Genomic DNA, 22,274 nt, shown 5'->3' with positions numbered 1-22,274 from the left:
CCTTTTTTCATATACGTACATTTATGTTTCTGTAAGCCGTAGAGAAAATGTGCTCCTTGTGGAGAGAGGACCGTGGTCTACACAGCGGAGGCATGCCAGACCCACATAGCTCTGCCCTTTCTCTGTGCTGGCTCCCTTACCAGTTGCAATCTTTGCTCCAGTGTTCTTCTCGCTCGTGTTCTCTCATCTTCCCTCGCATCATACCCCACAGCTCTCTCCCATGGTCCCCCTCGCTCCGCTGCCTCTCCGTATTGTCCAGAGTGTCCAGGACTGATGTGGGTCAGGAGTGTTGGGGAGGGGGGATCGAGTGTCCCCAGGGAAGGAGTAGCTTCCACTCTGCTTGTTTTAATGAGAAGAATCTTCTGACTTCCAATACAGGGTAGCTCGAGGAGGAGGAGGGGAGAATAAATGAAGAGAAAGAACTGAAATAGCTCCTTCCAGAAGAAAAGGGTAAGATTGGCCCAGAACTCTCCTGTGTTCTAAGAGGGAGGGGCTGTAAGACATGCTCAGAGATGCATCACCTGCAGGACGTAGGGAGGGAGTGACCTACCACATGGCCCTCTAAGATGGCGGACTTGGCACAGGTCGGGAGAGAGCCTGCTTCCGACAGGCCCTGTGGTTGGTGCCGGGCTGGTTTGAGAGCTATGTATGCAGCAATGTAGGTACCTGCCACCTGCCTTTTCTGGTCCTGTGTGTCTCCCTAGGAAGCAAGCTTGGCTGCAGACCCCAGTCTTACAAAGCAGCAGCCCTGCCTGGCAGCAGGGTGGTGGCCAGGGCAATGGTGGGAGCCCCGAAGACGCCCCATGGCTGCTGAGGGGGCTGCCCGGTCAGGGAGCGGAGTGGCGGGCATGGTGTGCAGTCTCTGGGTGCTGGTGCTGGGGTCCTCAGTTCTGGCTCTGGAAGGTAAGAGGGAGGCGAGCCTGGAGAATCCCTACCTACCAGCACGGGTGGGGAATTGGAAAGATTCAGAAAAGGCAGAAAAGACCGAAGACATCAAGAAGGGGAAAAGAACGGGGAAGATGCCAGAGAAAGGCTCCTGACAGAGAGCTGTACCCCTGCTGGTGAATTAATAGGACCAGAGGGGGAAATTCCTCCTGGGGTGGGGTGAAGGTCGGCAGTCCTAGCTGCAGGCGTGGTTGTCGAGCGCCCCTTCTTATCTCCGGCCAGAGGTACTGCTGGACACCACTGGAGAGACATCTGAGATTGGCTGGCTCACCTACCCACCAGGTGGGGTGAGTGTCACTCCTTCATTCCCCGCCCTGTGCAACTCCCCGACCCTGCGCCTAGTGTGGGATTTGGGACGGAAGGCCCGGGTAGACACCAATGGAGTAGGAATCCTTCCTCCTTCCCCCCGAGGAGCAGGACTTGGGGGTCTACTTATCCGCGCTGCAGGCTAACAGTGTCTCCCCGCCCTCCCTGCAGTGGGATGAAGTGAGCGTTCTGGACGACCAGCGCCGCCTGACTCGGACCTTCGAGGCATGCCACGTGGCGGGGGCCCCGCCGGGCACCGGGCAAGACAACTGGCTGCAGACACACTTCGTGGAGCGACGCGGGGCACAGAGGGCACACATCCGACTGCACTTCTCCGTGCGGGCATGCGCCAGCCTGGGCGTGGCCGGGGGCACCTGCCGGGAGACCTTCACCCTTTACTACCGCCAGGCCGAGGAGCCCGACGGCCCCGACAGCGTTGCTGCCTGGCACCTCAAACGCTGGACCAAGGTGGACACGATCGCAGCGGACGAGAGCTTCCCCGCCTCCTCAGCCTGGGCGGTGGGCCCGCGCGGGGCCGGGCAGCGCGCCGGCCTGCAGCTCAATGTCAAGGAGAGGAGCTTCGGCCCCCTCACCCAGCGTGGCTTCTACGTGGCCTTCCAGGACATGGGGGCCTGCCTGGCCCTCGTGGCGGTCAAGCTCTTCTCCTACACCTGCCCTTCCGTCCTCCGCGCCTTCGCCTCCTTCCCTGAGACGCAGGCCAGTGGGGCCGGGGGCGCCTCGCTGGTGGCGGCCGTGGGCACATGTGTGGCTCATGCAGAGCCCGAGGAGGATGGAGGCGGCGGCCAGGCAGGGGGTAGCCCCCCCAGGCTACATTGCAATGGGGAGGGCAAGTGGATGGTAGCTGTTGGGGGCTGCCGCTGCCAGCCGGGGTACCAGCCAGCCCGCGAAGACAAGGCCTGCCAAGGTGAGGCTCTGCTCCTGTGCACTTGCCCAAGATCTCCTCACCTTGCCCCCAACTTGGGACACCTCTCCTGAACACCCCAAACTTCATTTGTCCCCCAAAAGATCAAGAATAAGCTATTTTAGGAAGGGACTCTTGTTTTCTCCAGATTTATTTTCTAAAGCACACAAATTTGGTGTCATGTGCTCATCTCAAATTTCTAGAACCTTCTGGAGGCTTCCACAGCCATCGCTGAGTGCCCTAGGGCTGCAGGCCTGAGAAGTGATGGAGATCAAAAGGAGTTAAACTCCTGGGCTATCTTGGGATGGGTCCTTTGACCCTATTTGCCATCTAGTTAGGAAGGGATCATCACGGCCAGATGACCGAGATGCAGGTAGGAGAAGGCAGTGGAGACCAGCTAAGGGGAATCCTTCTGCTGCAGGGTGGAGGCTCCAGAAGGCCCTTGCACAGGGAGGTCATGCAATCAAGCCAGACTCCTCTATCTGGTGCTTGGCTTGCCCATAGCCCCCACTGCACCTCATTTTTTCCATCTGTGGCAATGCAGTTCTACCCCAGTGGCCGTGGAAATAATCTCTGCCTGAGGGAGGGAAAGAGGGAAAGAGGGAAGAGGGGGGTTGGTCTCAGGAGGACAGGAGAAACAGCCCTGGGGAATGGAAGGCCGGGGGCATGTCTGTGTGCTGGCATATGGTGGGGCTCAGGAGGCAGTGGAGAGAGTGAGCCTAATGTCTCTGCCCTGTTCTGCCCCCCAGCCTGCCCTGAGGGGTCCTACAAGGCCTTGGCTGGGAACACTCCCTGCTTACCGTGTCCTGCCCGGAGCCATGCCCCCGATCCTGCAGCCCCTATTTGCCCCTGCCTTGAGGGCTTCTACAGGGCCGGTTCAGACCCCCCAGAGGCCCCCTGCACTGGTGAGTCCCCCCACCAGCCCCAGGGGTGGAAATGGGACTGGAGGCGGGTAGAGAAGGGGAGCCTGAGGGCAACACAGTGGGGCTGGTTTGCATTTGCAGTGACTTATCTCCTGTTCATTTTCTTCCTCCACTCACCTCCTTCTCACCCTGACCCCATCAACGCTGGCCCCTTCCTGCCTCTCCTCCCACCTGCCTCTGCTTTCTGGTCCCCACGCCATGCTCGCCATGCTCTCGGTCTCCTCCCCTCTGACTCCTTCCTTCCTCCATCACTCCCACCCCTCCTCCTTCACCTGGACTCCCACCACCCCTTCCTTCCCGGCCCTTCTCGCTGCCCCCGCCGGTCTCCCCAGGCCCTCCGTCGGCTCCCCGGGAGCTTTGGTTCGAGGTGCAAGGCTCAGTGCTTATGCTGCACTGGCGCCTGCCTCAGGAGCTGGGGGGACGAGGGGACCTGCTCTTCAATGTCGTGTGCAAGGAATGCGGAGGCCACCAGGAGCCCGGCTCGGGCACCGGGGGCGCTTGTCGCCGCTGCAGGGACGAGGTGCACTTCGACCCCCGCCAGAGGGGCCTGACTGAGAGCAGAGTGTTAGTAGGGGGGCTCCGGGCCCATGTGCCCTACATCTTGGAGGTGCAGGCTGTGAACGGGGTGTCAGAGCTCAGCCCCGACCCCCCCCAGGTTGCCGCCATCAACGTCAGCACCAGCCACGCAGGTGAGCCTTACGCTCTGCCTGATGCCTTACCTTGCCTCCTTAGAAGGCCCTCCCCTACTCCTGCTGCCGGGCCCCTGGAAACCCGCCCCCTAACCCCCCACCCCAGTTCCCTCTGCAGTCCCTGCATTGCACCAGGTGAGCCGGGCATCCAACAGCATCACGGTGTCCTGGCCACAGCCAGACCAGACCAACGGGAACATCCTGGACTACCAGCTCCGCTACTACGACCAGGTGGGGCGGTGCACAGCAGGGCTGGTGGGAGCTCGCAGTGCCCCACGGTGGGCCAGAGATGGGGGAGGTGGGCCAGGATGGAGAGGCGCCAAGAAGCCTGAGGGTGGGAGCAGGGGTCAGGAGCTGGGGCTGGGCAGCAGGGAGTGAATGGCTGTCACCCTCAGGCAGAAGATGAATCCCACTCCTTCACCCTGACCAGCGAGACCAACACGGCCACCGTGACACAGCTGAGCCCTGGCCACATCTACGGCTTCCAAGTGCGGGCGCGGACTGCCGCAGGCCACGGCCCCTATGGAGGCAAGGTCTATTTCCAGACGCTGCCTCAAGGTGAGAGGGAGCCTGGATGGGGAGGGGGAAGCACCAGGGGGTCGGGAAGAGAGGCCCAGGGGCCCCCCAGGCCTTAAACCCTCATTCAGAACCCTCCAGACTAGAGGCCGTGGGGGTAGGAGGCCATGAGGACAGTGTCATGGCTGACCAGCTGGCCTTTGGTGCAAGGGAGGGTGTGTAGGTGCACGTGCTTGTGAGGCCTTGCCCACGTGTGATCCTGGCTGGCTGCTTCCTCAGGTGAGCTGTCCACCCAGCTTCCAGAGAGACTCTCCTTGATAATCGGGTCCATCCTGGGGGCCTTGGCCTTCCTCCTGCTGGCGGCCATTACCGTGCTGGCTGTTGTCTTCCAGAGGTGAGCCCTTCCCAGCCGTGTCCCCACACCACTTGCCCCGCAGCATAACCCCACGTCCTGGCAGCCCCAAAGCCCACTGCTGAAGCCACCTCCGAAGCCCACCTCCCCTCACCGGGCCCCTTCCCCTGGGCCCATGAGAGGCGGGAAGGGGTTATCCAGCAGCCCTCAGTCCACGGATGCCTGGCTGGAGAGTGGCCTGCATGGGGGCCGAAGGGAGGAAATGGGGGTGTCATTCCAGGGCTCTGGTTTGTCCTCAGGAAGCGGCGTGGGACAGGCTACACAGAGCAGCTCCAGCAGTACAGCAGTCCAGGTGTGCGGGAGGGAGGGCTGGGGGCTGAGCGCAGTAGGCAAGGCTAGGCTCCCCCAAGGTCCAGGGGGGCTCCTCAGCCTGCCGTCGTAAGAGGGCATGCCTGGGGTGTGTGGGCAGCCTGGCCTCGTACCGCACCCTCATCACGTACCCCATTTGCCTACAGGGCTTGGGGTGAAGTATTACATCGACCCTTCCACGTACGAGGACCCCTGCCAGGCCATCCGAGAATTTACCAGGGAGGTGGATCCTGCATATATCAAGATCGAGGAGGTCATTGGGGCAGGTGTGTAGGCGCAGAGGAAGGGGACAGGAGGGACTGGAGCCCCCGTAAGCCTTCCCTTGCAGGATCCCCTCTAAACAGGGCAGGACACCGCGAGCCAAGGTCCTTCCTCACTACCCTCCACCTGCACCTGTTCTCCCAGGCTCCTTTGGAGAAGTACGCAGGGGCCGCCTGCAGCCCCGGGGACGGCGGGAGCAGGCCGTGGCCATCCAGGCCCTGTGGACTGGAGGTGCCGAGAGCCTACAGATGACCTTTCTAGGCCAGGCTGCCGTGCTGGGCCAGTTCCAGCACCCCAACATCCTGCGGCTGGAAGGTGTGGTCACCAAGAGCCGGCCGCTCATGGTGCTGACGGAGCTCATGGAGCTGGGCCCCCTGGACAGCTTCCTCAGGGTCAGTCTGGCCTGGGGGCGGGCAGGGGGCCTGGGGTCCAGGGAAGTCTGCCGTTCTCAGCTGTCCCAGAGACAGGAGACAGAGCCCTATTTCTTTGCTCCCCCACCTCCCCTGGTCCTCATCTTTCCTTCCCAGGCCATTTTCTGATTCCCTGAGCCCCTCTCCCTCTCCTGCTGATGTCTGCCCGGCAGCGCACGGAGGTTCCCCGCCCGGCGGCTGGTGGCTGACCTCTGCCCCCTGCCCCTCAGCAGCAGCGGGAGGGCCAGTTCAGCAGCCTGCAACTGGTGGCCATGCAGCGGGGAGTGGCCGCCGCCATGCAGTACCTGTCCAGCTTTGCCTTCGTGCACCGCGCGCTCTCCGCCCGCAGCGTGCTGGTGAACAGCCACCTGGTGTGCAAAGTGGCTCGTCTTGGCCACAGTCCTCAGGTGAGAGCAGTCTCGGGGGCTCAGCCTTTTCCAGAGGGTGCTGGCCGGTGAGCCGGGCTCCCGGGTGCGTACCACGGGGGGCGCGTTGTGGTGTCTGAATGGAGGAATGGAACCCACCTGTGCTCCCCCCAGGAGCGCACCCTGGGCAGACGTGGCGGCCTGTAGGAGTTGCCCAATAAATGTGACCCCTGCTGTAGTTACTGCTACTGTTGCTTCTAACCCCACCCCTCAGGGCCCAAGTTGTATGCTTCGCTGGGCAGCCCCAGAAGTCATTGCCCACGGAAAACATACCACCTCCAGTGACGTCTGGAGCTTCGGGATAGTGATGTGGGAAGTGATGAGTTATGGAGAGCGGCCCTACTGGGACATGAGTGACCAGGAGGTGAGCTCTTGACCTAGGCATTGCTGATTCTCCAGCCCCATCCTTCCAACCCACCAGCCTCACAGGCTCGTACATTCTTAGCTTCCATTCTCTAATCCACTGAGGTTTTAAGTTGTCTTGGCTTCCATATTTTTCGGTTTCTTCCCCACTCCAACTGCACGCTGCACCTGATCCCAGCCCACCCGACGACCTAACAAACAGAATACGCCTTTCCGCCAGCAGTAGCTTCTCGTCACCATGTTCTTCTACTAACCCCCAGGTGCTAAATGCAATAGAGCAGGAGTTCCGGCTTCCCCCACCTCCAGGCTGTCCTCCTGGACTACATCTGCTTATGCTAGACACTTGGCAGAAGGACCGTACCCAGCGGCCTCATTTTGACCAGCTGGTGGCTGCGTTTGACAAGATGATCCGAAAGCCAGACACTCTGCAGGCTGACGGGGGCCCTGGGGACAGGTCTGGAGATTGGGACTGGAGTCCGGGACAACCAGGGAGGGTAGATGCAAACTGGAAAGCAAACTGAGGAGAGGGGGCTAAGATGAAGGGGAAATGTTGACCACCCCCCTTCCCCCACTCAGACCCTCCCAGGCCCTTCTGAACCCTGTGGCTCTGGACTTTCCTTCTCTGGACTCACCCCAGGCCTGGCTTTCGGCCATCGGACTGGAGTGCTACCAAGACAACTTCTCCAAGTTTGGTCTCTGCACCTTCAGTGATGTGGCTCAGCTCAGCCTGGAGTAAGCGGGGAGAGGCGGGGTGGGGGTTCCGCCGGACTCCAGGCCAGGGGTCCTGCCGGGGATCTCAGAGAAGCTGGCCCAGACCTGACCCGCTCCTTCCCCACCACCAGAGACCTGCCCGCCCTGGGCATCACGCTGGCCGGCCACCAGAAGAAGCTGCTGCACAACGTCCAGCTCCTGCAGCAGCACCTGAGGGGGCTGGGCTCAGTGGAGGTCTGAGGCCTGAGGCCTGGGCGGGCCGCTGGGAGCGGACGGTGCCTCTGTCCTAGCCCCCAACGCAGGCCCACGGAGCGACGGGGAACGCTAGAGCCCGTCTCCTTCTTGGCCTCGACTCGAGGCCCCGGCCACACTACAGCCAACCCTCTGGACGCTTCACTCCCTAATCCTCCGCCCTCCTCCGCCCTCCCCCGCATTAAAGGGAAAGAAGAAACTTTGCAAGTTGGAGGTGTGGTGAGACCTCAGTCTGCAAGGAAGGGCTGGGAAGGCCTTGCAGGAGGCGACTGGGCCGTTGCCTGCAGGCGACAGCACCCCACTGAAGGCACAAGGGCGCAGAGCAGGGAACGGCTTTATTGGAAGGTAGAAGGTGGCAAGACTCAAACAGCTTCACCCCACCCCCAAAGCAGTGCCTGTCCCCTCACTCACGCTTTCCACAAGCCTCCCCCCAGCGGTCTGGAGCACCCTGGGAAGGGCTCTTCCCTTCCCACCGTAACACTGGGGTGGAGATGGCCAGCCTGTCCTTAAAGTGCTTTGCTCCGACAGTGCAGAGTGCTTCAGTAAGGCTGAAGAGCCCCGCAGCCCGGTCCTCCCTGGCACCAGCCTGGTGCCCGGGGTGAGGTGAGGGCCACCTCCCTCCTTGGTCTCCGTTTACCCCAGAGCTGAAGAGCAGTGGAACCTGGAGCGGTGTTTCCCAAGCGGCATTTCTCAGCATGCATTCTGCTTTCCCGACGGGAGATTAGACCTCTAGGTGTGTTGGTGTTGGCTTCTGACGCCCCAGGCAAAGGAGAGCCGCGGCCGGGGCAGAGCACGCTCAGATCTGATATTCCCATCCTTCCCCATCTTCCAGAGCCCTGTTGGTCAGCCCCCTCAGGTCCCTCCTCAGGGTGCCCTGCCGGAGCCTCTCCCAGTTGGTGCTGCTGCGGGAGGTACTTCGAGACACTGAGGGGGTAGGGAGGGACAGGTGGGGGCCCAAGGGGCGGCCCAGCTGCAGTTTTTCTGAGGCTTTGTCCATGTCGTCGGAGCCCTGGCTGTGGAAGGCCTGCGCGTAGCGCTGCACTCGCTGCCGGTTGAGATCCTGTCTGTCCTCCACCCTGCAGAGAAGGAGGCCCGCCGTGAGAGGCAGCCTGAGAGGCAGCCGAGGATGGAAGCGCTGCTCCTGGACCCAGCATGTGTCCTACACTCACCCCTCCCACCGTGACTGGCCTTTCTCCTCGTGTGCGGCTGGTGTGGGCACAGGGGGTTCGAGCACCTCGTGGGGCCCCTCCCTTAGCAATGGGGATCCGGTGCGGGGACCTCAGGTCAACACAGGTCAATGGGCAAGGGGCCCAGGGAGCTCGCAGCCTGCACAGGGCCCCTGGGAGCAGGAGGTCGTCCAAGCAGGGGGCGCCCGGCCCGCACCGGTCACTCACCGCAGGAACCAGCGGTCCCCCAGCCCATACTCGCGCCCGCAGATCCCCGAGCGAGGCCACAGGCAGCGAGGCAGCTTTCGCTCCAGCATCACTGTGGTGGCCACCACCTGTGTGTGTGGACAGAAGGGGCCGTCAGAGGTTAGGTGCAGACTGAGAGAGAGAAGGGTGGGGAGAGGAGAGGGTGCTGGGCAGAGGAGGGACAGCTTAGCGATAGCTAGGAAATGCAGGAGCTCGTGGTCTCCAAGAAGCGACAAACGACACCCCGAGCTGGGGAGTGGTGGTGATGTCAGCTTGGTTGACCCTCTTCTGTGGGAGAGAGTCAATGGGACATGAGCCCAGCAACTTTCTGCCCTGTGACCTGACAACCATGCTGACCCTGCAGGAGGTTGTGAGACCTCGCTCCAAGGAGACAGCAAGGAGGGCAAAGCAAACAGAAAGGGATCCTCGGGGCCACAGGATATTTTGACCCTACAGACATAAAGGCCATTTAAAAATGCTAATATCCTACTGAGAAATCTCATATCAATACATTTGCATGGAAAACATATTTTCCTGAGCAAACCCCATTTAGCCAATTTAGGGCCTTTTAACTCTGTTCTCTACACAGCACAGCTAAGTGCCATTCAATGTGGGGGACTTTCATTTTTGATTCTGTTGAGAGAAATCATTTTCTAAGTATATTTTCAAATGATTGGATTCACTGAACGGTCTTCCGTCTCCGTCATGACGATCCGGCTGACAATGACTTCTGCTACTCTGGGAAGTTTTTGTGGCGTTTTTTAAAAACCTGTCCAATTTTTCGGGGTCAGGTTTTACAGATTAATTTACTAAATGCACTTTCAGTCACCGTTAGCTTTATTTCTTGTTGGTTGATTTCTTGTGGACTCTTCTGGAAAAGCCTGAGGTTTTCAATTTTGAGAAAACTACAAAGAATTCTTTCAGCCAAGCAAATGCTGCTCCGTGGTAGCGCCAGCCAGTGCTTCCGGACACTCTGCATTATTCCGTGTCCTGCAGTGACCCCCTAGACCTGTGTCGCGTCAAGATAACCTGCTTCTACGCGAGCTCAGCCCATCCGCAGCGGGGACGGAACCACCTGCACGAACCCTCCCAGCCACCAGGGGGCTCACCTGCGCCCTCCAGAGCTCGTCCCGCTCGTGCGCCACCCGCCAGTGAGTGTCACCCATCATGGCGATGAGGAGGTTGAGCATGAGCAGCGTGGCGATGATGGCGAAGGCCGCGTAGGTGACGCTGTACATGACGGGCAGGTCCACGTCGTAGTTGGCGGGCCCGTCGATGACGGTGAGGAACAGCTCGAAGGTGCTGAACAGCGCCATGGGGTAGTCATAGAAGTGGCCCAGCTCGTCGGGGTCCTCCGTCTGGAAGATGATATAGAAGGCTGCTCCACCCAAGGGGATGGAGAGTTACCATGGCAACCACATACGGGACTGGACCACGGCCAGCTCTTTGCTGCCCAGTTCAGACCCGCTTCCCTCATCTCCAGCATCCCCATCCGGCCTTCCGTGGCTCTGTACTTTGGGTTCCAATAGTCCCTTATTCTCAGGATGGCTTATCCTGATCCCAAGAGCCACGTCTCCATAACACTCCCAGTTTTGTCTCACCTCCGAGGGATGTTCCATCCTCAGACATTACAGCCTCGTGTCTTGGCCTTACCCCCCACCTTCCCCCAGGTTTATCCACAGCCATTCTGGGCTCTCTGGGCTCCTCCAACCTCTCCCTGCCAGGGCCCCATGCCAGACAGGTGATTTACCTGAGGCAAAGCCCAAGATGACCACGGCCATCAGCCAGCAGAACCGCATCAGGTCGCCAAAAATCATCTAAAGGGAGGAGGGGAAGGGCAATGAGCAGGTGCCCCTTGCAGCCTCTCACACGTCCAGCCCAGTGAAGCCCAGCAGCTCCACCCTCCAGGGGCTAGACACTATGGCTTCATGCCAAATCTACTTGGCCTTTTGGGTCTGGCCCTTGAACTAAGAATGGTTTTTACATTTTTAAGGGATTGAGAGAACAAAAAGGAGGAGGAGAAGAGAAGAATATGCAGTAGAGGCATCCGTGGCTCGCAAAGCCTGCGAGTCTGTTATCTGGCCCTTGAACACGTTTGCAGTAGCGCCTGCTCTAGGACCTCTCTCTAGAAAGCTTGGGGGTGGCACAGACCTTCTGGATCATGATAGTGAAAGGGCCCAACATCTGGAATCCTCGGGCGAAGTACATGACATTGCACCATCCCAGCACCAGTGCGAAGGACATGGGCACCACCTCCCCATTGGCGTTCGTGAGCCGCATCACCATGGTCACCAGCACCATGCAGGCATAGGTGATGCTGGGGGTGGGGACAGAGGGGCGTGTGAGAGGAGACTGGGATTATCTTGGGGACGCCAGAGCAAGAGCGACTGAGGGAGGCAACACCCACACACTTGGTTTGGCCTTCACAAGCTCAATGCACGGGGCCACACACATCACTGGAGAAGGATCTCTGGAGTTAATTTTCTCTGGGGATTATCCAGGGGTCAGGAATCCAGAGAGTGAAGGAAGGGATCAGGGGAGAGAAAGGAGACTCACATGAGGACGTGAAACGGCCCCCCAAGGATGGTCTGTCCAAAGAAGCGAGTGACCCCCACCCTGAAGATGTCTGGAATCTGGAGAGGGGCCAGGAAGACACGGAGGCACTTGCAGCCTGGGGCTCGGGCTGGATCCCTAAGGCAAGCAGCCTCCCCCCATGTACTGCCCACGCCTCACCTCCGCCAGCAGAATGATCACCGCTCCGATGACGCTCACCAGCTCCCCCACCAGGCGGATGTCATCCTCGGGGGTCACGTAGGACTCCTGAGGGGGGCACACGGTCAGAACACTCAGGGCTTCCATACCCCCGCGCTGCCGCCCCCGGCACAAGTCAGTGTCCCGTGTGTGGGGTCCTCGGCCCGTCAGATTCTTTATAACCCGCTAGGTTTGGCCATCTCAGACGCCGCTGTTGGAGCACAGCTGTGTCTGCACCTGTGCCTGCGTGTTGCGTCTGCGCCTATGTGTTTGCAGCTGTGCCCGGGGAGGTGTGGGGCTGTCCCCCGGGACCGTGGTGCAGGTCTGAGAAAGGGCACAGAGCCGAGCCCTGCCCCGAAGATCCGAGGCTCCCCGGCGTCACCTGGAGCAGCTTCTGCTGCAGGAGCCTGTTGTCGCGGGGCCCCGTGTGGTTATTGGTCCTGGGCTTGAGGGGGCGGTAGACGCAGCACATGGTGAAGCAGACGATGTACAGTAGGTAGATGGCGCCCAGCACGCAGAAGTACGGCCGCCCGTAGCGCTTCCACTTGAGGCTCACCAGCTCCTTCACGGGCGTCTGGTCCAGGATCTGGCGAGCCTTCGGCAGAAAGAAATTAGAGCACGCAGCTCGGAGGCCCCGGCCTCCCTCCCCGTCGGCTGTCCTGCCCAGCGACCCACACCTCCCGCTTCTTGGTGGTGACGATGAGCTCCAGCAGAGACTGCTCGTCGCCCTCGCCTGAGGAGTCGATCTCCGTGAGGTCGTAGAGGGTGGAGGTCAGCGGCCCGTACGTCCACTGGATGTGCTTCCGCTTCTGCATCAGGTGCTGGAACATCTGCGAGGACACAGCGGGGAGGCCCAGGGTCCGTGGGAGAAGCGGGCCACGGGCACCACGCCACCCAGCAGGGCTGCTGCCCGCTCCCCGGCACTGACGGGCACTCAGCCATCCCCACGCCTCTGGTGCGTGAACCTCCTTTTGTTTCTGCTTCTCTCTCTTTCCCACAAACTCTCTAAAGATAGAAAGAAGAGGACAGGCCAAGGGAACAGCACTTCGGGTCACCGGAGCAGATATTCTAGAGTGCCGTTCTCCAAGCTCCCGATCAGGGAGGCCTGAGGCTGAGCATTGAGCGATGGGTTCGGAGTAAGGGACTGCCGCCCGCCGGGGAGCTGGGGAAGCAGGGTCTTTAGAAGGAGGCCAGAGGGCCAGGGGCGCGCCCCTCACCACAGTGTTGCCCTCCACTCCGGCCAGCTTGAAGGGGGTGAGACCCTGGTGGTTGGGCACGAGGTCCAGGGGCTGCAGGTGGTCCCCGCGCCCATCGTAGAACAGCAGCAGGTTGTACATCTGGCAGGCGAAGGTCTTGTTGGGCTGGAGGATGAGGACGTGCAGCACAGTGTTTCCTGCGGGGGGACACGGCTGTCCCATGGCCGTTGCACCGAAGGCCCCGCTCTTCCCCTGCCCACCCTGGGGCAGGCCCGAGGGCTGTGCGGGCCGCTGCCCTCACGGCCCCCAGTGTCGCCGCTCCCCTCCTGAGCCCAGCTCTTACCCAGGGAGTCCTGGGCCCGGATGTCAGCTCCATGCTCAATGAGCAGCCTCACGATCTCCTCACTGCCCACGCAGGCAGCGAAAGACAAAGGGTGCTCCCCTGTGGACACAGAGGGCTCCGTGGCATGAGTGCCTGATGGGACGGGCTGTGTCCTGGAGTGACTGCCTCGTTCCCCCCACATCTCAGCTCCGGGCTTGCTGACACTTGTCAGCAGAATCAGAGGCAGGGATGGAGCAAGGGCCATGGGGCTTAAGCCCTCTAAGGCCTGACCCTACCAGCCTCCCAGGGCTGGAGCCCTCCTCAGCTCCCCCCTCCCTTTGCTCTTGCCCACCTCCCCACGCCCCCTTCCTCCCAGCCCTGGCCCTGCTCCCACCAAAGTAGATGAGGTTGCGGGGGCTGCGGCGGAAAGCTGTGCCCGTAGCTCTTGCAGAGACGCTGGCCCCGTGGGCAAGCAGGGCTCGCACCAAGTTCACGTTCTGGTTCACGATGGCTATGTGCAGTGCAGTCTGACCTGGCCCAGAGAGAGCTCTCAGTCATGGGGTCTGTCCACAGAATCCTGCAGGGGTCCCTCCCATATCTACACCCTGTCCTCCTCACCATGGCAGCCCAAGGTGGGGTGGGGGGAGGAGCCCCTGGGCTGGCAGGGTCCCCAGGGAAGCCAGCTGCTGCTTCTCTTCTTACTCTAGGCCCCTTGCATTTCAGGGGGCTGGTGCGCTAGTGTGCAGTGAAGATGATGAGAAAAAAGGGAGATGGAGAGAAGCACAAAAACTAGGGGTCTCCAACTCCTTCTTTGGTTTCCCCAGATTATCCACCACAGAGACTGACTTGAAATATCACCCCTTCCCTCCATCCTGGGCCTTTGACCCCTCACCCTCATACAGCTCAGATGTCATGGGCTCGAAGACCAGCTCAGGGGCGGCCTCCATCAGCACCATGGCGGCCTCCAGGTTGTCATAGAGGGCTGCTATGTGCAGTGCCGTCTCCCCCATGGCTCCTGGCATTGACAGAAAGAAGAGTCACGTGGGTTCTGTGGAGCAGGGGGATAGGGACAATAGGGACTTAGCAACCCACAGCAGAAGGTCCTGGGCTATACTGGGAGCCGTGTGTGGGTCTGACAGGTGCTGAGGACTCTCTCTTACCTCTCTGGTGCACCTCACAGGCCTCATATTTGAGTAGTTTGCTGAGAGCCTGGACATTGTTCTCCTTGGCAGCTAGAAGGAGAGGAGACTCCCAGATCCTACAAGGGAATAGGATCAGAAAGGTGGCAATGGTGAGCATACCCAGTTGTACGGTGAGGGGTGATGTCTTGGCTCCCTCACATACAAACACGCGTACCTCAGGGGCATTGAACTTGATGCAGGGAAGTGAGGCCATTGGGTGCAAAGGGCCGTCTGATTTTTTTTCTTGACCAGTTAGTTAACCCAAACCAACTTTTCCCCCTTTCAGCTTGTAGAGGAGAGCATCAGTACTGGTTTTCTATCCCCTGGGTGCTGGGACCAGAATGCGTATGAATGTGTAATCTGTGCATATTGAGCGTGGAGGGGAGGAGTTTTACGAAGTACTCATTCACCTCCTGACCTACTGACCTCTGGAAAACCCTGTCTAGCTTCACTAAGTGCCCTGTGATTACCCCCCAAGATAAGCCTTGTTTTCATGGACTGAGGGTACAAGGAGTTCCTCCCTCATATTTGTGAAGGAAGTCAACATGTAGAGGCTAGCAGATTTCCTCCAGGGGTGCGATGCTCTCCTTTCTAGACCTTCTCAGCAAAGCCCTTAGATCCCCGCACTTTCTTCCTGACAACAGCATCCTCAGAGCTTCATCAGAGAGCAACAGTGGATCCTTTTTGTTCTGACCCCTAAGTCAGAGTATACTCTCTTCCTACTTCCTGTCTGCTTCTCACTTGTTTTAGGCAAAAAAAAAAAAAAAAAAAAAAAAAAAATGTCTTCTCTGACTCACCAGATCCTCTCTTGAGCTTTATTCCTACAGTGAACTAAAAGCCTAGATTCTAATCACAACTTAGCCCAACTAAGACCCATTGGGCCCCCTTTATTCAATTGCTCTCTTGGCCCAAAGCCGTGGTCTTTCTATGGGAGCTAAATGAAATAACAGCATTTAGCCGTAGACGGTCCACTATGTGAATGGGAGCTCACACACTGAAGGACTGGTGGCAGGAAATCAACTCCAAGAGCTAGGATGGGGGGTGGGGAGGTCAGGAGAGGAAGAATGAGCACAAGACTCACATCTCCCCAAATGTGCGCCCCGGCTCCCCACCCCCCAGGCCACATGGGCAGCTGCCAGGCCCTGTCACTTCAACATTCAGTGTTCTCTCCCCACCCAATCCCTACCTCCTCATCCTTGCTAACCCTCATCAGTTCGTGTCTTCATTCTCTATTCTGCCCCTCGTTAACAAAATACTCCAACTAGTTTCCCTATGCCCTATTTACTCCCAATCCATTTTTCTCCGTGCTGCCAATGTGCCGTCTCTGAAAGGCAGTACCATCATGGCTTAGAAAAGTCCACCCTTAAATGCCCACAGAAAAGGAACACAGAGGACCTTTCTAGCCTCTGTGCACCCGCCTTTCCACTCTCTCCTCCTCCCATTCACTCCTTATACCTGATGCTGCGGCCTCACTGCCCCAGAACACCCTATTCTCCCGACGCCTGAGCCACACGCTCCTTCCACCTGGAACCCAGTGCCGCCACCTCACCCTGTCCATCGTCTGTCCTGTGACCCCAGTGCCCAGGAACGTGCTCCACATGTGGTAGACACTCTCCCACTATCTGCAGAATGAATGAATTTGTAGCAGTGCCAGAAGGTAGTTTGGCCTTACTGCCCCTCCTTGTTATCTTCATTGGCCACCCCCGAAGCCAACCTTAGGCAAACATATAATCTAAGTAAAAACCACTATGCTTGATATACAAACACAGCTGCAAAGGAAATTTTCTACACCCTCTTCACCACCGCCTCCACTGCCGCCTTTCCAACAATTTGCCCAAACCCCTCCTCTATAAATATTCTCAAGCCAGCTCTATTCCCTAATACACACACACACACACACACACACACACACACCCTCCCCACGAAGTTTTCCACACTATCCTCTGGCCCTCTATTTTTGCATCTTTAGCTGTGCGTTGTGATTATACTGTCTCTTCCTCTATGCTAGGGGTCCTTAAGGGCAGAGGTCAGTCACTTTCTCATATTTATATCCTTTCTCTGCCCTCCTTCAATTAGCTCCTGGCTTTATGCCCTATTTGGACTAAAGTTAATGGCAAAGTTAGAAATGGATCCAAGGGGCCTGCTTACCCAAGTGCAGAATTCTGCTCCCTGCTCCCTAAGATATGAGTGGGGAGGCTAGTTGGGGGCCAGCCTATAGATACCCCTTTTGGTCCCTACACATCTCCAAAGCCCACAAATGTCCCCTACAAACCTCCATTTCTCTGTGCTCTTTTTCTTGCCTTGCGGACTGCCCTAGCAACCTGGGGAACAAGGAGTTACTGTCCGTCTGGGCTTGCCAAATAAAAATGCAGGACACTCTGTTATATTTTCATTTTAGATATGCAAGCAATCATTTTTTAATAGAACTATGTCCCATGTGCTATTTGGGACATGCTTATCCATCATTTATATGAAATTCAGATTTAATTCCGTGTCCCATACTTTATCAGGCAACCCCAGTCAGACTACAGTCTGGGTGAAGAGTCAGCTTATGACCCAACCCAGCAAAGTGTGTAGAGAACTGGTCTCTCCTGGGTGGCAAACTCCAGAATCCAGCAAAAAAGGGGGTAGCATAGGAATGGTTCTGAGGGGATCAGAGCAATTACTCGCAATGGCATCAGACGGCCACAAGGGGACAGCAGAGTAAGCCCTTGGTCGCGTTCTTGGCGATCGGGCTGACCCCCCTCAAAACCTGACTATTCTAGGGACCCATAAAAAAGGGTCAATAGCAGACCCATCCAAAGATTCCTGTGCCTGAGATACGAGTGGTTTCTACCATAGCAACCCGGCACAGAAGTTTAGATCTGGAGCAAAATCTATGTCTCTTCACCAGGTCTCTGCCCCACACACCTCCCTAGGGCAGGAAGAGGAGATACTGATAAAAATATGTTCTGGTTTGAATGGTTAAATTATACTCCTTTCCAGGGGAAAATTTTACTTCATTTAATAGAATACTTAACATTACTGCCAGAATCTCTTACTCACAAACGGTGGTTTAGACCTGTGGCTCTCAACCAGGGGTGAGCCCCTTTCCCCTCCCCAAGGAATTTGGCACAGTCTAGGGACATTTTTGGTTGTCACAATGGGGGAGGGGCGGAGGGGTGCTCCTGACATCTGGTGGGTAGAGGGCAGGGATGCTATTAAGAAGCATCTTACGTGGGGCAGTCTCCTGTAACAAAAATTATTCTCTCCAGCATGTCCATCCTGCCAAGGTAGGGAAACTCTGAGCTACAGGTAGAATTATTCATAAACAATCTTTTTAAAAGGAGGATTCTTCCCATTAAAAAGAATGAGAAATTCCCTCTATGTGTTTTCTTACAAATCGTTAAATATTTAACTAAGAGAGAAATGAAAAGGTAAAGCTTTTTAAGCACTCACTGATTAAGTAGCAAAAAGAAATTACAGAGAAAATCTGAAATTATAGCAGTGTGGAAGCTGTTTTCAGGATGTAGAATGTTTTATTTTGCCTGACCATTAATTATAGAATTGAATGGTTTAGTTTAATGTTAGACTGGTGAAAATTGTATTACAAACCCTCATTTTTTCCACAGGACACAAATCCCTGATCTTCCCCCTGAAGTTCCCTCTGGGCCACCACAGGAGTGTCTCTCCCTTCCTTTCTCCCTGTTCCCTGCACTCTGTCCTCTCCTCTCCTCCTCCTTCTTACGGATGTGTACACGTCTATGTGCACACAAGCAAAGTTTTCTATTTGGTTGCTGGGAATAAGACAGAATCCAAAGTGCCTGGGAGGAGAATTCAAATCAAGATTTGAGAGCTAGGAAGGTGCTAGAAACCTGGTCTATCTGTTCACATCCCAGATGGACAAAAGGAGTCCCGAGGTGACCTGTCTAAACAAGTCAGAGGCAGAGCTGGGACTGGGACCCCCTTCGCCCATTTCTCTGTCCCTGTTCTCTGGGTTGATCAGGCTTTGGAAAGGGCTGAGAGGCATGGGGGCTGTGTCCATGGGCGTGGGTCCCACTGGTTTCTCCACAGGCACCCCCTCAAACACGCGTGCCAGTTGGGAAGGGGAGGGCACACACAGCGTGGGAGCTCAGTGTACAGGTTCACGAGTGGATACAGCTGTGAGAGGAGGTGGTGCCCAGCCCCTCGAACTCCTGCCAACATCGGGTGTTGCCTTTTGACTACTGTGGTTGTTTTCATCACGGTAAATCCCATTTGTTAAATGTGCTTTTCAGCTTCCAAACAGCATCCCCCTTATTATCCCTCTTGCTCCTTACAGCCCTGTGACACAGGCTGAATGATTCTTTCATTTTTCAGAAAAGGAAACTGAGGCAGCACAACCAAATCCTTGCAAGGAGATCACACAGAGTTAAAAGCAGAATGCTTGGCCAAGAACCTAGCCTGGGGCTCTCACCGCTCAATTATGTGGTTCTTCTAGTTTTATGGCTCTTTCCAATCTTTCTCCGGGTGGGGGGGAGGGGGTCAGCCCAGAACCGTGACCACAGATGCAGGAAAGAACAGTCCCGTGTGGAGAGGAGGCATGCACTGGCCACTCACGGGCCATTTCCCCCCAGCTCGGGTTCTTGGCTACAGGATGAGGAAGCCAAAGCTCGGGGGAAAGTGGTTATTTGCAGACTTGGAGCCGGGCCGTGCTTCTCGCTGCTGCAGCTCTAGCCCATGTGCCTGCAAGTATGCGTCTGCCTGTATTTACTGAGCCACGGGGTCCCAACAGACTGGAGAGCCCCAGAGCTTACTTTTCCAGACACATCACTTCATGTGTATTTAAACAGGTATCTATCCAAACAGAGAAGAACCTCCAGTGATCATCACAGCCTTCTCACCGTCTAGAGGGAGGGAGAAGGTTCCAGCAATGGGGTCGAGTGTGAGCCTCCCGGAGCTAGCCAGCATACCCCACACCAGGCAGAATCAGATACCCAGCATCCGCCTCTGTGCTCCCGTGACCCTTGCTTATACCCTTGGGGAGGACACTCCCCAAGCTCACTTTCACCCAAGTAGATGCGTATTGGTGCATTTTGCCCGAAAGAATGTGAGCGCCTTGAGAGCAGGGATGTCACGTTCACTTTCTGCAAATCTAGCAGAGTGCTTTATGATCGGTAAGTAGTTAATACACTGACTCTCAGGAAATAAGACAATTCAAGGTCCAGGGAGAGAGGAGGAAGAAATGGGAGAAAGGTAATCGTTCAGCTTGGGTCCGACAATGTGGATTTAAACAGAGGTAGTAGCGAGACTAAGACCCAAGACACACCTGCTAGAGAGAAAGGGAGGGGTGCTGGGTTCCTGATCATCCCAGAGAGACCTGAAAGACTTCCCCTCTCACTGGACCATGCTCCACCCCCCCTCGTCCCCCAACCCCACACAGAGGCCCCCGCTGAGCTGTTGGCATGAATTCTGACGTCATCCCTTGCTCACTCTGGGCCTGCCTTGCTCCCGGGGGGATAACAGGCCCAGCCTCCCATAGGTTTGGGGTTATAGAAGGAGAGGTAGGTGCTCGTTATGTTGTTTGCTGCTTTCTGCCATCAGCCCGCCTCCTCGCCTGTCAGTACTGTCCTCACTTACACAGTCCTCTATTTACCTAGCTGCCTGCAGATTTTCCCTAAGGCCTACTCACTCCGCAGCCTAGGACGCTTCCCTTTCCGGCCCTGTCAGTGTCTTTCCTAGGAGTGCCCACCCAGTAGTGAATCAATACTCCAGGCTCTGGAGGGGAAGGAGAGGGCCAAGAAACTGTGGAACCAGGCAGGGAGATCAGGAAAGGAAGGGATCCCACCAAGTGGCGACATCAGGCCATCCTGGACCAAGGCTGCTAGAGGAGGCCCACTCGATGGTCTGGAGAAGAAATAGGGGCAGAGGAGATGAGTGGAAGCAGCCAGGCTGTGGTCCTTCAGGGTCTTTGCCTTGTTGGCACACAGGGCAGCTCTACTGCCCCTTCCAAGCCCCAGGCCTTTCTGTGCTCTGTCTGGCTCCCCCAGCCCCGGGGTCCTGAGTGGGAAGGGAGGAGTGGAACCAGGCATGGCCTCTTCTCCAACAACAGTGCCATTCTGTGCCTAAAGATGTCATCAGCCAAACATGCGCTCAGCCCCTACTCTCCCAGGCCCGGGGGGAGAGAAGTGGGCGGCTGGTGTGAGAGTCAGGGAAGCCAAAGCTCGGAAGGGAGCACACCCCCAGCCCAGAATCCTGGGGCAAAGGGAGAAGAAACACAGGCACTCCCAGTCAGGCGTGAGCAGGCCTCTGCTCTCCGAGATGGAGAGAGGCCCTCAGATACCAAATCCTTGGGCTTTCCTCTATGAAGCGACAAGGATTATCTGTTGTGTTAGGGACCCCAGGAACGCCCCGCCAGGAGCACTTCCTGCTAGCGTGCCAGCTCCTGGGTGGGGAGGCCCATGGAGTCTGGACAGGACATGTCCTTCGGGGACGGCCTCAAGCTTTCTTCATTCCTCTCCTCTCCCTCCTGAGGCGGGGGTTGGACATCAGAGTTTAGGGACGTTTTCAGGGGCTGGAAGCAACAGGTGCAATATCCCGGGGGCTCAAACTTTAGAGCCTCTCAAATTCCTCAAGCCGAATGAGAGAGTGGTGAGCACTCTGGTAGTGTGGCCAGGCACTCACACCCCTCTCCCCAGGAGAGAGTCATGAACCCCAGGGCTGGGTCCCCGCTTTGTTTGGCTCCGTGTACCCCCAGTGCCTGGCATTCAGCAGGGCCCTGGGCAATGGCTGATGACGGTGATAACATACAGGAATGATAACCGTGGTCACATTTTGTCTTCTGTGGTTACTAGTGTCTGCAGTTCCTTCCTGCCTCATTCATTCACTCCCACACACGTACATGTATGTGTTACATGTTTCTGCAAGAAAGACTGCTCTAGGGGCAGGGAGTAGAGATATCGGGCATTGTCCTGACCCACCAGCACCTCTGGGGTGGTGGTTCCATGATGCCATAATCTTTCCCAGGCCCAGCAAGGTGGCTGGCCTTCAAGGAAGTACAAGAGGCTTGCATAATTGAATTGGATCTTAAAAATAGTGGACACCTGTGTGGGTATCAGCCCCCTCCCCTTCCACCTGACATCCTGGGGAACTAGCCCCACAGGCCAAGACCTTTGAGACAAAATAATCCCAAGGAGCCAGGCCTGGAGGCACAGTCTCTTCAAATAGAGGTGCCAAACAAAGACTGAGAGAGTGAGGGGGGAAGGGGAGGAAAGGGGGAAGAGGGGGAGCTGGGAGGGGGTGAGGGGCAGGCCTGGGGGGGTCAGAGGAAGCAGATTGAGGCTTACCTCTTCTGCTGCTGCAGGTTCTGCTCATCTCGGCTCTGAGCCCACGACTCCTGTCTCTGGAACCACCTACAGAGTTTTCTCCACAGGCAGAGAATGAGCCCCTTCTCCTGTAGGGCCGGCTCCTTGGGGGGCTGAGGCTGAGGCCAGACCCCGACAGGACTCAGCCGTGGGGCTACATCAGCCCCCCCAAGGGCCGGCCTGCCCTCTCCCTGGAGAGGCCCCGTCTCCTAGTCTCCTGCCTCCCGGGGTCCCTGCGGAGTCTCCCTGAGGCACCAGAGCGGACTGCAGGGGGCTCTGAGGTTCTTACACTGGGCAGAGCTGGGACTCCCTCTCTGCTGGCTCCTCCTCAGGAGCTCCTCCTGGGAGCGAGCAGGAGCTGTGAGGACACTCCCTCCCGCCTCCCAAATTACCTGAGATTTAAAGGGACAGGCCAGCAGACCTGCCTTCAAGCTGTGGCCTTGCTGAAACTCCTTCCCCACCTGGGCTCTCTCCCTGCCCCTGGGCCAGTCCAGGAAGGGGAGGCCTTCAAAGAGTGGAGAGGCCTCCCTTGGACTTTGGGACACCTGGTGACCTTTTATAGAAAGACCTGGACATGTCAGACCAGCCTGAGAGACTGAAGGTGTGAAGGAGGAGGGGAGGAGTCAGGAGGGCCTTCTGGATGGTG

The 22,274-nt window shown here is 57.5% G+C and overlaps 2 protein-coding genes across 5 annotated transcripts in view; one reads left to right on the top strand and one right to left on the bottom strand.

Moving 5' to 3' along the window:
* Nucleotides 1-376: 376 nt before the first annotated feature.
* On the top strand, nucleotides 377-7,655 carry EPHB6 (EPH receptor B6). Of its 4 annotated transcripts, none has more exons than XM_040643898.1 (17): nucleotides 377-450; nucleotides 705-903; nucleotides 1,168-1,232; nucleotides 1,423-2,176; nucleotides 2,923-3,078; nucleotides 3,429-3,785; nucleotides 3,892-4,016; nucleotides 4,181-4,343; nucleotides 4,581-4,695; nucleotides 4,953-5,005; nucleotides 5,169-5,288; nucleotides 5,428-5,675; nucleotides 5,927-6,100; nucleotides 6,333-6,482; nucleotides 6,742-6,935; nucleotides 7,058-7,213; nucleotides 7,324-7,655. In XM_040643898.1, the coding sequence occupies exons 2-17, from the start codon at nucleotides 804-806 to the stop codon at nucleotides 7,430-7,432; spliced, it is 3,039 nt and encodes a 1,012-aa protein (XP_040499832.1). In that variant the 5' UTR covers nucleotides 377-450; nucleotides 705-803; the 3' UTR covers nucleotides 7,433-7,655. The 4 variants fall into 4 exon arrangements, 2 of the variants coding, with proteins under 2 accessions (XP_040499832.1, XP_040499831.1); XM_040643897.1 differs by having other exon boundaries at nucleotides 5,924-6,100; XR_005838466.1 differs by lacking the exons at nucleotides 7,058-7,213; nucleotides 7,324-7,655 and having other exon boundaries at nucleotides 4,934-5,005; nucleotides 6,742-6,884.
* An 86-nt stretch (nucleotides 7,656-7,741) lies between these two features.
* The window catches only part of TRPV6 (transient receptor potential cation channel subfamily V member 6), an 18,100-nt gene continuing 3,567 nt past the window's right edge, over nucleotides 7,742-22,274 (bottom strand). Inside the window, exons 3-17 of the mRNA XM_040644535.1 lie at nucleotides 21,611-21,837; nucleotides 14,286-14,383; nucleotides 14,018-14,140; nucleotides 13,520-13,657; nucleotides 13,147-13,245; nucleotides 12,825-13,000; nucleotides 12,285-12,437; nucleotides 11,990-12,202; nucleotides 11,590-11,676; nucleotides 11,413-11,489; nucleotides 11,008-11,173; nucleotides 10,607-10,673; nucleotides 9,966-10,234; nucleotides 8,839-8,945; nucleotides 7,742-8,520 (exon numbers count right to left, since the gene is read on the bottom strand). Of these exons, the coding sequence (XP_040500469.1) occupies nucleotides 8,241-8,520; nucleotides 8,839-8,945; nucleotides 9,966-10,234; nucleotides 10,607-10,673; nucleotides 11,008-11,173; nucleotides 11,413-11,489; nucleotides 11,590-11,676; nucleotides 11,990-12,202; nucleotides 12,285-12,437; nucleotides 12,825-13,000; nucleotides 13,147-13,245; nucleotides 13,520-13,657; nucleotides 14,018-14,140; nucleotides 14,286-14,383; nucleotides 21,611-21,837 (2,280 nt within the window). The 3' untranslated portion in view covers nucleotides 7,742-8,240. The remainder of the gene's footprint in view (nucleotides 8,521-8,838; nucleotides 8,946-9,965; nucleotides 10,235-10,606; nucleotides 10,674-11,007; nucleotides 11,174-11,412; nucleotides 11,490-11,589; nucleotides 11,677-11,989; nucleotides 12,203-12,284; nucleotides 12,438-12,824; nucleotides 13,001-13,146; nucleotides 13,246-13,519; nucleotides 13,658-14,017; nucleotides 14,141-14,285; nucleotides 14,384-21,610; nucleotides 21,838-22,274) is intronic.

The sequence above is a fragment of the Ursus maritimus genome, unplaced genomic scaffold (assembly GCF_017311325.1).
Source record: "Ursus maritimus isolate PB19 unplaced genomic scaffold, ASM1731132v1 scaffold_3, whole genome shotgun sequence".
NCBI classification, from domain to species: domain Eukaryota; kingdom Metazoa; phylum Chordata; class Mammalia; order Carnivora; family Ursidae; genus Ursus; species Ursus maritimus.
Note: the sequence above shows the minus strand (reverse complement) of the source record. Positions and strands in the feature narration are given on the sequence as shown.

Excerpts from the sequence above, each read along its gene's own strand:
- EPHB6 (XM_040643897.1), top strand. The coding sequence starts at position 804 with ATGGCTGCTGAGGGGGCTGCCCGGTCAGGGAGCGGAGTGGCGGGCATG. Across the intron at positions 5,006-5,168 it reads CCAGCAGTACAGCAGTCCAG|GGCTTGGGGTGAAGTATTAC; the intron begins GTGTGCGGGAGG and ends ATTTGCCTACAG. Across the intron at positions 5,289-5,427 it reads CGAGGAGGTCATTGGGGCAG|GCTCCTTTGGAGAAGTACGC; the intron begins GTGTGTAGGCGC and ends CTGTTCTCCCAG.